Source organism: Zootermopsis nevadensis, unplaced genomic scaffold (genome assembly GCF_977971745.1).
Source record: "Zootermopsis nevadensis isolate Lab colony 2312 unplaced genomic scaffold, Znev_1.0 Znev_ptg000013l, whole genome shotgun sequence".
In the NCBI taxonomy this organism is placed as follows: domain Eukaryota; kingdom Metazoa; phylum Arthropoda; class Insecta; order Blattodea; family Termopsidae; genus Zootermopsis; species Zootermopsis nevadensis.
The window spans coordinates 11,844,534-11,858,007 of record NW_028259145.1 but is presented as its reverse complement, the minus strand read 5'-3'; the positions used below and the strand labels follow the sequence as shown (position 1 = coordinate 11,858,007).

Genomic DNA, 13,474 nt, shown 5'->3' with positions numbered 1-13,474 from the left:
CCCACAGTAAAAATTATGCAACATTAACAAACAAAAGTAGGTATCGTAAGAAATGTTACTTGTTAAAACGGTTTTTAATATAAGAGCAAGTTTTATAAACTCAGAATATTTTAATGGATTCCTCGATTTATTGCTTTGTGGTGGAACATGTTATAAGAACACCACAAAAAGGAAACAATTTACTACACAAGATAGCCCTCTCTGGGTACTTAATGAAATGGAGAATATAACAAGAAAGCGTGACGTACGTATTGCAGCTTGGCATCCATTACGCAGTTTAACTTCTTCAGTGTCGATAAGAATTGTTCAGATTTGTCAACTAAGCACGATATGAATAAATTCCAGAAACTAAGATTTGATGAAGCAAGGAAATGAGGCTTCCGCGTTCATAGGCAAGAATATATCAGAGCCAGTCTCAAAAACTGTATGACAATTTCAGCATAATCCAAAGCAGATATTTTAAAAAGTACGCAGTTTTTAAATTGACTCCACCATTGCAATACTCAGTCATGAAATTTCCCTGGTTTTCTTTACAATTTACGTTTTCCCAAGACGTTTAGAAGTAGCAAAATCTATTTTACAGCCCACCCCTGTACATATATGCCCCCTGTAGGGTAAGGCCTATATGCTCTATTCTGGGCATGTTTCGTGCACTTACTTTCGTAAGGTAGAATATTACCAATGGAACTGTACATAACAACGTAGAATAGATGTTCCTTTGTAAACATAGGTGGTACTGGAATCGATAGTAGTAGTATTTTGTAGCAGTAGTACTTTTGTAAATTTGTAGTAGAATACTTTGACTTTTCGGTATTTACTGCAAACCATAATTTTTTGTGGTAATAAGATTTATAGTCATATTATATTAATGTGAGATATTTAAGTGGGCGTTAATTGCACAGGTATTATTATATGGTTTGTAGAGTAATATGTTATGCTAAATCGACACCCCAAAATATCCTTTTAAATATAAATACACTTACAAGTGTTTGTATTCAACAGACGTCGCCTTCCACAATGATCTCCCATCTGCTTAAACATAAATACGTTAAGAGCAAAAATTATTTTCAAGGTCATAGTAAGGTTATAGCTTGCATTCGCTGTACACACACTTGCACAAAAGAATAGGATTTACACAACATTAAAAAACTATAGGCTATAGGAAAACTCATTTAGAAATGTCTTTAGAGTTCTATAGTAAGTAGGCCTAAATAAATTTATATAACCCAACAATACGCAGTCTACTTACAAAATGTTTCAAATACAGCATTTATCTGGCAATTTGCGATAAATTTCACTGACTACTTATTGCTTTGATGCGTAGAATAACAATATATGGAACAGTTATAAAGCAAACTACTTGTTTCAATTCGATTAGCTGAAACTAAACAATGCAGTATAACAATTCATAAGACAGATCTGTTCTTTCGTGTAGTTTTCAGCTGAATATAAAACGCTTATACAGTGTTTAAATGTATTAGACAACGTTTGAGTACAAAGCTGGTAACAATCAATAAAATTTATTAAAACTTGTAGTATTTTAGAAATGTAGAACACAAAGAAGTATCCTTGGACGATTAGTTTATGAGAGAGAGAAATAGTTCCCAAAGTTTCGGAGACATTCTGTGCCCCCAATTAGCCCATGTGGGATTGTTAACATTGCATTCAGTCGCCGTTGAAGTTTAAAATCTTAACAGTGTATAATAGTTTTTAATATTCAACATTCCTTATGATCATAATGGACTTAATTCACAATGTAAAAGCCATATTTTACTTCAGTTCAAGACCTGCATATTAAAACGTTTCGTACTGTACTCAACTCGTCTCCTTATTCTTCTCGTAACAAAGAAAATTAATTTATTTCCCTGAAGTAAACACACTTACTTTTCTGTACAAAAGTTTTATATAAGAAAAAATACCGGATACGAAACTGGAAGTTTAACTCGTTGTTACGAAAGTAAATTAGGCCTACACTTAGAATATTTACACGCAAATGTAAATAAATCACACCAAGGGGCAATTAGTATACCTCATCAAGAAATGTAACGCGTATTCTTTAAAAAAGGGGGGTTGTTTTGAATTACTGGACGAAGCCAGGGGAAAAAGTGTAGAACTATTCCTGCTATAAATTGTTGGGTATGCATTCAAGCAATTTGTTTGTTTGCCGTTTTACTTTGCATGCCATAAATATTTAAGATAAATTTCTGTGTCAGTTTCGTCACTGTTATTGGCTTTTAGACTCTAGAGAAAATACTTTGTTGTGAAGGAGGATTAAAAGAAAAATTTCGAGTTAAATGTTGCATACACGACTCTTAAATCACGATTTTTACATCTATATCGAGTTTTAATCGATATGTAAATATCAGTCAAATTTAAACCAATTAGATAATTTGGCTTCAACAAAACTTCAAAGTACTGTCACTTTGTAAACAATTATTCCCAGAATTTTGCAAATATGTGTCAAAATGTCATGCACACGTGTGCCCACTTCATTTATAAATGTTCTGTGTGCAATCAAGATAATTACGGCTAGCAGAATATGGTGTTTCCGAATACTATAATGTATTTCTGTGCTTAATTTCAAAAACAGAATCACCCTGATTCCCAGTGTTACAGCCGGCGGTTTGTACAAAATGGCTACCTGCATTAAACCTTTCCATTAACATGCCGTACGCATTTATCAGCGGAGAATCCTAGTGCAGAAGACAGGTCGTACGGGTGTGAGTGTGTAGTGTTGCCATCAATTATAAATCCAGCAGACATTCATATTTTTAATATTTCCAACCAAGTCAGCAATTTTAGGCGCGTTCGTGTCCTGTGGCACTCCTATTAAAATCTTCCGTCTGTCTATCCAAGCGTATAAAAGAGCTCCAGAATAGACAAGCCGATTTTGATTGTTTGATATTGTATGGTTTTTAGAAAAATTGTCGAAACAGAAACATTTTCACTTGTATCAGACAGTTTTAAAAACAAAATGGAAGCGTAAATACATTTCTGAACATGTCTCGTGCAGACGACTTTGCCTTCGTTGTTATGGTTAGCTTGGTTACCTCATTTACCTCGGGAGGTGAATCCCCCCGTGATTACGTTGTCAACCATTCAGATCCCCGCCGACCCAAAAGTAATTTAACTCAGACAAAAGTGACGTCACTGGTGCCGTTCACAAAGGTCAAGGGTCGAATTCTGGTGAACGCGCCACAATTGACAAACTTATCTTTTATACATATCACACCGTACGTCAACAGGACGCGTTCCAGATACAGGCATATTTGATAATTGCTCCCATACAAGTTGTTAAATAGTTAACTACCAAAACGGGGTCAAATGTACCACGGATCAAATTACTTAATTGCAAATGTCGTTCAAGTAGCAGTGTTCCTCAGTTTTTGGAGGGGAAAAACTTAGCCAGTGTTAAAATTAATTTTGGGTTGTTCGAATGTGAAACAGTTTTATTTTACCTCTGCTTTAAAATAAATTAAATTAGCGGAAAATTATAAATTGACAGTTGGAATCTTATGGAGTCAGCATATTCCAGAATGATGATGTCATTGCTGATTTTGATTTTGTCGTGATTAAAATAATTTGATGATAATTTGTAGTTCGAAATGATATGAAGTACGCTGATCTAATTAATATTCTTGTGTGCATATATGTAATGTATTACGCGATATTCTTAGTAATTATTGGCTCACGTATACGCTTTTCATTGCAAGAATTTGTAAATGGGTTTTCTAATAATGCACAAAATGTATGTGGTGAAACAGCTTAATTCGGTTGCAGACGAGTGACGTCTTTCACATCGCCTGCTTTGGCAATGCAACTTAATGATTAAGCACTCGCTCTGTCTCACTTACCAATTCCTTTGAGTACATAAGACACAATCTGTATTACACCATTAGATGGCGACACATCTATGTTGAAACGTAATTAATAAGCACACGTAATTAAACAACACTACAGAGGCATCAATAACTGTCTTGTTTATGATCTTTTAAAACCGGTAGTAACTGCACTGTGCAATTTTCAGCGTCCTGACGGTTTAGGAACCTCAACATTCTAAGATCATGTTCTAATTTCATCTTCGGTAGGATATTATTGTAACTGAGTATAGTTTACAAAACTCCTTTACATTAGAAATCGTGAATCTTTTCTGTTATTATTTCAGCTGAAAATATTTTAAAATGCTGTTTACATAAATGGTAGATTATAGACCGAGAGACTTGATAGCTGCTAATTTAGAAGTTTGGAAAATATGGTACCGTCTGCCTGGATTTTTAGATACTGTTGATTTTCTTCATTTGTATGCCAACTGACTTTTCAGTATTTAATGTCCATGCTCGTTGACACAGTTAAAGCAGTTTCGTATATTGCTAGGAAAACGGAACATAATCTTATTAAACAAATTTAATTCCGTAGAACGTCGTCCCTTACCCTAATGCGACTCGGAATAAAATAATATAATCCTCGAGTTCATAATCTGCGTCCCGACTATGAATTTTAGCCCGAGACATACACGAATAGAGTTTGATCATCTTGATAATCTTCGTGGAGACGTTCACTGAAGCTGTTAGGCCTATATACTGCCGTCGAGAGACGTTTATCAAGTGTTCTTTTGGCGTAAGTTTCGGATTAGTGCTCTTGGACACGATTTTACTGAAGTGGTATGTGTGTAGGCAGCTCAAAGTTCGTTACGAGTAACTACAATTCCCTTAGAAAAGTAGGCTAATTTTAATTCCAAATATTCATGAAATTCCTTTAAGTGCGAATACCTCTCGAAATCGGCTCTCTTACTGTGCTTTGTGTTTTATGTAAAGGCTACCTATAGTGTTTCAAATAATTGTCGGTTTTGATGCACTAATTATGATTTAATAAATAAAAATTCCTTTTACTCGTGAATTCTAGTGAAAATCATAAAATCTGGCAGCCATTGTCACCTCTAAGACCTCCACTTCATTTCCAATCTGTCGAGACAAATTCGTACATTCATAATTAAAACGAAATCATCAAAGCCCTCTAGTGACAATATCAAAACTGTGTCGATATAATAAGTAAAATGTAATTTGTTTTGTAATTTACTGCACATCAAGAAGAAAACTAGCATGATTAACGCAATTCTCAAGTTTTTAAGCATCCTGATATGGAGATGAAGAAACTCGAAACAGTATTTACTGTCAAGAGAAGAAAACAGTTTCAAAGTTTTAAAGTGGTTTTCTGGATGATCAAATCGACGTTTTGAGATAACCAAGGTGTATAAAGCTAATCTCCGTTATGAAATTAATTTCATTGGCCTTTGTCTCGTAGCTTCAGAGTTGCGACTTAATTTTTGTTCTGGAATGTAAGTGAATGAAACACATAGTCTCGAATATATGTCATCGTATACACGTAGAACTGGTCTTTTGTTATGCTGACTGAATCTTCAATAATGTGTTCCTGTCTTGGCGATAATTTGTGTTCTTACAACGTGCCACGTCGCCTTTTACTCGATTCCACAAAATTCCTCAACCAAATCGTCGCTAATGTCCAAAACGTCGTATTCTTAGAAAATGTCTCGGTGCAACCTTGGAAGTTTAACGTTTTATGCACTCTTTTCCACTGCATCGACAAAATTTTTCACGACGTTTCGGCGCGTAAGTGACGATAGTGTCAGGCTTTCTTTCCCACGAAAATTTCCACTGGACATTTGTATTTCACGTATAAATATAATGTTAGGTGGTGTATTGCTAAGTAGAAAACTAATTTATTAGGCTTCTGCTTCAAATGTGTCAGTGACTCTTCAACAGAGATCTAGTATATTTAATTTGCACATAAAAAGGGCATTATTTATATCCATTCTTCGTTCTCACCGAGTAAAGTCTTAATGAATTTGCAAGTATATTATAAGTGTGTACTGATTAAAATACCGCAGTTTAACAGCTGACTGGAATTTCTAATTTGTTTTATGTAATAAACAGAAGCTTCTTGAGTTATCTCGTAAATCTTAGAAAAAGACATCAACACCACAATCAGAACTTTAATTTCCTAAATGCCAGAGTATTTTTACTCCCTTTGTAATTCAGTAGTTTTGTATTTATAATTAAGTTTCAACATGTTTTGTGCTCTCACGAAACCAAATTTTATTTTGAAACCAAATTTTCAAAACGTAGGGTGGAGTCCGAGTTAGGTTTGTTATTGTCGTTCCAAAATGCTTGGACAACAAAAGCGAATAATTTAATTTCGTGATCTTTCTTTTAGTGGTTTTGCTCTATCTCAAGACACGAAATCTTCGTGAGAAAGAAACAGCTTACATGTTCTGAATTGAGGGGCTGGCCACTTCTTCAAGTTCAAAGCCCTCTTAATTGTTCATTCATCTGCAAAGTCTCCAAGGTACTTCGCATTTATTGGCCAAGGAAGTGGCTTATGAATGGAATTTCTGAATTTGCTGTTATAAACGTAAAATGTAAAGAAAAAATTAAAGAAGTGTTGTCTTACTATTCGTAAAGAAACTGGCGCTGGATTCCTTGTATTGGACAGAAAGTGTCTTACAGATTAATTTCACTCCTAAAATTATATACAGGCCTGTATATGTTGTATTAATCACATGAATTTTAACAGCGTTGGTTTATTTTCAGAAAGAATTACCGAACATGCAGATTTTTCCAACTTTCTACCAAAATGCACTAACATCACCACACTGCTTTAAAAGATTTAAATACGCTATTCATAGCACACTGTTTTTATTGAAGTCTTGTTGTAAAATGCTTAGTAATTTATTGCAAGCTTTATCACCTTTGCAATGCACTCAAAATAACTACGAGCTTATTTTAATACAAATTACATAGCCAAAAAATGTTTAAACTATTGTTATTTTGAACTGGTCAGTCTTTCAGTAACATATTAACGTGGTATGTTTATTTTTTAAATGTAGAATGCTCTCTCGTTTGGCTTGATGTTTCTTTGATAATTAGTGTTGTATTGTTCTTAATACGTATTATGTTAAATAGAATTATCAGGAAGAATTTTAGTTTAGATTAGTAGTGTGAGTAGAATCTGAAGACGCCGAATTCGCTTCCATTTTCTAAGTTGTGAAAGATCTGGTTTTTGTTACAGTTATCTGCGCTCAGGGTCTCATAGCAAAGGACAAGAGTGGCACATCTGATCCATACGTAACGGTTCAGGTGGGTAAAGTAAAGAAGAGGACGCGGACCATGCCGGCGGAACTCAACCCTGTCTGGAACGAGAAGTTTTACTTGTGAGTGAATCACGAAGTTTGGGTCTGAGTTGTGCACTGCATTTTCACTTAATTAATATGTAACAATTTTACATCATTTTACAGGCAATGCAGAGTTTGCGTCATAACCGTGTGCATTCGTGTGTCCTAACTTTTCAATTAATTTACGTATCCCGTGACAACATTTATATCGTGTTGTTTTAGGGCATCCAACTTTTATTTTTCTTATGTATAAAACACTTTCATTCTGTTTTCTCTGCGTCTTTTTAATCTTGCAGTGTGACTATGGGAAGCACGTAAAAGAACTGGAACTTGTTGTTTTAACATAAAATTGTCGTATTTGTTTAATGTCGATTTTAAAAAAATTTCTGCGCCATTATTGTAATTTCTAGTGCGAAAGAAAATAAGTATATGGCACCCTCAAGGGCATGTTATCCGTGATATTGCAGACATAAAAATGCATGTATGGGAGCTGTAGGATCTGCCTCAAAAACTGATGAAACTACAAGCCACGATAGCTCAGTCAGTAAAGTGACTATCTGTAGATTGAATAAGCGGGGCGAGTATTTCTTTTCTCATTTCCGCCGCGCCCATTCTGGATCTCGGGGCTCGCCCAACGCCCACGTATTATAGTGGATTGGTTTCTGTGTGGCGACACTGTTTCTTAATGGAATTGCAGCCACAAACGGGATCATTGTCCGACTCTGAGATGTTACATGAATATTGAGTAATGATGGAATCATACTGACAGGTTAAAACCGAATAACTAGGAGAAAAACCTGGTCCAGTGCCTCTTGATCCACCACAAAGCTCAATACGCCGCAGTGGACGTGCAGGACGAACGGAATGCGACTTTATCAGCTCTACTGATCGCGGTTCTGGGGATAGTGTCCAAATCGGGAGACGATGGTTCCCCATTAAAATTAAGATAAAGCAGTTAGTACAATCAACTGTACGTTTGATCAAAGATGTAGCTTGTTCTACGCTTGAAATATGACTATGCTCAATTCCAGACAGCTGGTAAGACGACCTTCCTTATAAAACTATTTTTTTCCCCCGTTTTCAGCGAGTGTCATAACTCCTCAGACCGGATCAAGGTGAGAGTATGGGACGAAGACAATGACCTAAAGTCCAAACTCAGGCAGAAGTTGACTCGGGAATCAGACGACTTCCTCGGACAGACCATAATTGAGGTAAGTTTAACAAAATACCTTCGATTTTAAAATTACACAATGAGGAACCAAGGAATTACCTCAAATGGTAGTGTCATACCTGAATCTCGAATGTACCTGGATCGAATATCGATCGAATCATCGGCTATCGTGACATTTAGTGGTTTTCTTGTTGTTAGGGTAACATTAAACTAGATCCAAACCGCTTCTCCCCCAATATGCATTCTTTCCAGTTGTCTGTGTATTTACAGCCAATGTTATTCGACGTTAAATAACGTTTGCAGTTGATATATCGTCAATAATCATATGGGAAGCAACCGTAATATATTTTTACGAAGGACATGACTATGTACCATGAGCGAACTCTGTTGTGAGGTCAGACAATTAAATAACGAATTTGGCAGCACTGCTAATTGTGATAACTCGTGGTCACTGGTGAGTGCTGCCATCTTTAGGTAAATGTGTGAACTCTATACAGTAGCTATGCTTTATCGCATGCGCAAGATCTCGCGGCGAGTGACGAGTTGCTATTATTCATCCTAAAAGCATTCGTTCCACAACCACTAAATGAACAACAGGCTTTCGTGTGTTCTAATGGGTATAGCTTTAAGATTACCTCACAGTGGTACAGTGATGTAATCCAGAATATCACAACACCCACAGAACACATTACAGATGCACTCAGTAAACGCTACTCTTAACTGCTTGATGTTTTTAGTCTGTGTGTAGTAGTGTCACACTTCCCACCAATGCACCCTACACACAGCGCTTTCCATCAAGTAGTTTATGACGAAAAATTAATTGTACTCTATGAACACCCTGCTTACTTAGTTCTCAATCTGTGACATCAGGGGATCATGTTTTGAATCCATGGAAGAGATTTAGAAGGTTACAATAACCATTCTAAACCACTTGTGGTAAAATAACTTCTGGAAGTGCTTCAACAGTTAGAAACAATGCTGGAATTCATATGTAGCTGCAGGAGGTAACTACTTTGAAAACCACTACAGTGCAGTATAGTACTCAAAATAGTGCTGACTGTAAGTACAGTCTCATTAGTTAAATATCATACTTCATACAGATATTATCATGCCATTTTTTGTCCCAAGGTCCGGACATTGTCTGGTGAGATGGATGTGTGGTATAACTTAGAGAAGCGAACCGACAAGTCTGCAGTGTCTGGAGCTATCCGCCTTCATATAAGTGTTGAGATAAAGGGTGAGGAAAAGGTGAGATTCCAGTCTTACTTGCTTAGACCATGTGTATGAGCTGCTCCTCTGATTTAACTGCGATCAGATGGATTTTCTATTTACTCCTGTGTACCTTATTCTCAATGAACCCAATCAAAACAAGCTCTTACACAGTTGACTGTACAATCCAACTCACTCTGTTTATATTCAGGTCAGGATGGATTGAAGTGTCCAGCCTAGTAGGGAGTGTCCTCAATCTTTATATGCATTTCGAGATAATTACATTGCTGGCAGGGTCGCTGTAGTATGCTTGCAGCAATGTGATATAAGTCTACATTATGACATAGAATGGTTCAGTACACTGAGATCTTTTCAGATGAGATCATGCATTTGAGTTTCATTTTCCTTTCAAGTTTAAACTTTTCTTTTGTCATAGGAGGCACCATTAGATTAGTAAATAATATGTTCAAAATAATGAATTCAAAATAGTTTCAACAAAGGTACAAGTTGACTAAGACTTCTCAACTGTGTATGTAACACATTGTCACCCTTTTGCAAAAAAATAATAATCACTTACAGACACTTGAAACATTGTCTGTTATTGGATTCACTAATTTCATTCCTTGGAATATTACTAATGATGAAATCCCGCCTTAAAAAATGTGAGTGATGCGAGTAAGCAAATAATAATATAAATTAAATAATTATATTCATAATCATGTACTTAAAACTTCAGCTCAATTTGGCATACATTAATATTCCACGTAGGCTGTGTAACAAACCCCACGGATTGCTGATGGAGAAGGCCTTCAAGAAGGGGAGGTAGCTGTGATTATACCGAATAATCAGTAGTGGACAGCCAACAAAGGGTGGTCTCTAGCATTGGAGTTGGGCTAACCTACATTTTTATGTAACTTGGTCACCTGCATTCTGTTTGACTGTGATTCATTCCAGGTATAATGAGATTGTGCATACAGTAGTTGAAGGATGACTGCTGACAATTCTGGATAGACACATTCAAGAAGCCACATTGTGTTATGTGTGGTCAGTTGTTTTATCCATTTACTGTACCTCACAAGTAATGAAAACATCAAACATTTCATTTTATATGTGTATTGTTGTGATACAGTTATATTCTTTGTAATAAAAGTATAACTAAAGGGTTTCACTGTCTGTTTTTAAGAGTAGCATGCAATGTTTTATTATGGAATGTATTCCATAACTGTTCATTATACTAACTCATGTATGTCTACTTCTTACAGGTTGCACCGTATCATGTACAGTACACATGTCTGCATGAAAATCTGTTCCATTCGCTGTGCGAGAAGTATGGTGGCATTGTGAAGCTGCCACAGGCTAAAGGTGATGATGCCTGGAAGGTTTACTTTGATGGTGTAGCTGAGGAGATAGTTGATGAGTTTGCTATGAGATACGGCATTGAATCTATCTACCAGGCCATGACGTGAGTGTCATTCAAAACTAGTCAAGTAATTAAGATTATTTAATTCTGATTCACATATTTCTGAACTTATATGTATTATAGTTTAATACACAAGTTATTAGACTCTGGCACCCAGGTCCAGTGGTGGGATAGCTGCTTTAGCTTCCAGACATGCCAGCAGCTGATTTAGCCCGGCCACCCTCTTTTGACATTATCAAGGAGAGTGGTCTGTCGAGAGCTAAGGCTTTGGTGACAATCACTGTCAGGTGTATTAAGGCTTGCAAGCTGTCCCACTACACTAAGGCAATGATATAGATGTATTCTGATTGTGTTATGCAACAATAAAGACATATATAATAAATATAAAAAGTAAATAAAAATAGCAAAAAATGTGTTTATGTATGCATATATATTTCATTTATTATTATTTTTCATTTTATCCAGTTATTCACACATACTGATATTGCCATCTAGATAAGTCTGGTACCTAACTTGAAAAATGTGTTAATAGTGTGTGAGGAATCTTGCGTTTAAAAATTTAGCAAATACCTGTACTTCAAAGGTACTACCCAGTAATCAAAATGCACTCGGCATTGTATCAGTGAAACAAATGTGTACGCAGCTGTATTCAGTACTAAAGAAAATAATTGGAGAGATAAGTTTGGTTTCTTTCCCCCATTTTGTAAATGAAGACTGTCTTGTACATATTCATTTTTCCTCTTGTAGGCACTTCCACTGTTTGTCAACAAAGTACCTATGTCCGTCTGTGCCAGCGGTGATGAGCACTCTTCTTGCCAACATTAATGCTTATTACGCACACACCACAGCATCATCTGCTGTATCAGCCAGTGATCGTTTTGCAGCTTCAAACTTTGGAGTAAGAATTTGTTAATGTGGACGTGTGACTTCCTTCGTAAAGGATCGCCTTTACTTTTGTTTGTGGTTGGACGGCTTATGTTGTGAGAGTGGTGTATTGTTATGCAGAATTTTACTTCACTTTTCAGTTATCAGGCATATGAACTACTGATTCATATCCACATTAGCTAGATATTAGAAATATCTACCAGACATTAACCACTGATTTAAACACACATTTAATTATGACAGAAAGGCACTTATGTGCACATATTACTAAAGTATTTAGATTGTGGTCTGGGTTGTTGCACCATTTAATCTTGTGGCTGTATATCAACTTTTCAAAGACAGCCAACATTGATAAACAATCACAGGACTACAGGATGTAGCAACCCAGAAGACCATAACCTGAACTTAAATTACCATGAAAAAACCTCAAATCCTACAAGTATGAAAATTATTGAGATATGCAATATGATATTGGGCCTGATGTTTAAGATACTCAGCTTCCATTGATACCAGTACTGAAGATGTCATAATATATAATTTTCAAACTGTTATATTTATTAAAAACCTTGACCATTAATTGGAACTGATAGTCAGTGCAAACTAGCACAAATATTACAGTTAATTACATCCAGTTTTCTTTCTTCCATTTTTACCCTTGATTATGATCGAGCAATATTTGATTATTTGTTGCTGAGACTTGAGTTATTAGTGGTATTTACACAGTTTTCTACTGTAAAATAAAGTTTGCTGTTTGAATTTAATTCCAGAAAGAAAAGTTTGTTAAGCTGTTAGATCAGCTGCACAACTCTCTGCGTATCGACCTGTCAATGTATCGCAACAACTTCCCTGCGTCGAGCGAGGAGAAGCTTATGGATCTCAAGTCTACAGTGGATTTGCTTACTAGCATTACCTTCTTTCGGATGAAGGTGCAGGAGCTGTCGAGTCCCCCCAGGGCCAGCACAGTGGTTAAAGACTGCGTTAAAGCATGCCTTCGATCCACATACCAGTTCCTGTTTGAGAACTGTTATGAGCTCTACAACAGGGAATTTCAGGTCTGCTTCATATTGAACCTGGCATTTTTGTAGAAATTAGCTACCACAAGATGCAAAGTCAACCCTTTCCATATTAAACTTAACTTAAAAAGTAAATGCTTTCAGTTTGTGTCCATTGTAGTTAATTATTATTTGCATTGATAACATCTGCAAAAGTTGTTTTGGAATGTGAAGAGGTGGTAGGAACATTTACATTCACTGATGTCAAACAGCAAAAATTTGTGGAATAGATGGAAGTGGCACTTCTGAACAAAGAATCTAGTTCATAGCATAGACCAGTGGTCCCCAACCTTTTTGTGCCTACTGGCACATTTGAGAGTTTATGAGATCGTGGCGGGCACCAACCAATTAACAAAGCCAAATTTTCTTTTCTCTGGACAAATAAGATATGGACACCAAATAATACGCAAAACAACACAACGTTCAATGATACAAGAAACCATGCAATCAAAAATACATACTTTTAAAAGTACAATTATTATTACTCAAGTGGGAAGTTAGTGTGATGTTTGGCGCTGCATTTCATTGGCCAGTTTTTCAAATTTGGG

The 13,474-nt window shown here is 36.1% G+C and overlaps 1 protein-coding gene across 7 annotated transcripts in view; it reads left to right on the top strand.

The window, feature by feature from the left end:
- unc-13 (protein unc13 homolog) overlaps positions 1-13,474 on the top strand; it is a 185,652-nt gene that overhangs the window by 149,623 nt on the left and 22,555 nt on the right. For all 7 annotated transcript variants that reach the window (XM_087348618.1, XM_087348619.1, XM_087348615.1 and 4 more), the window contains 6 exons: positions 7,087-7,228; positions 8,274-8,400; positions 9,489-9,608; positions 10,832-11,031; positions 11,737-11,887; positions 12,642-12,926. In XM_087348618.1, the coding sequence (XP_087204744.1) occupies positions 7,087-7,228; positions 8,274-8,400; positions 9,489-9,608; positions 10,832-11,031; positions 11,737-11,887; positions 12,642-12,926 (1,025 nt within the window). The remainder of the gene's footprint in view (positions 1-7,086; positions 7,229-8,273; positions 8,401-9,488; positions 9,609-10,831; positions 11,032-11,736; positions 11,888-12,641; positions 12,927-13,474) is intronic.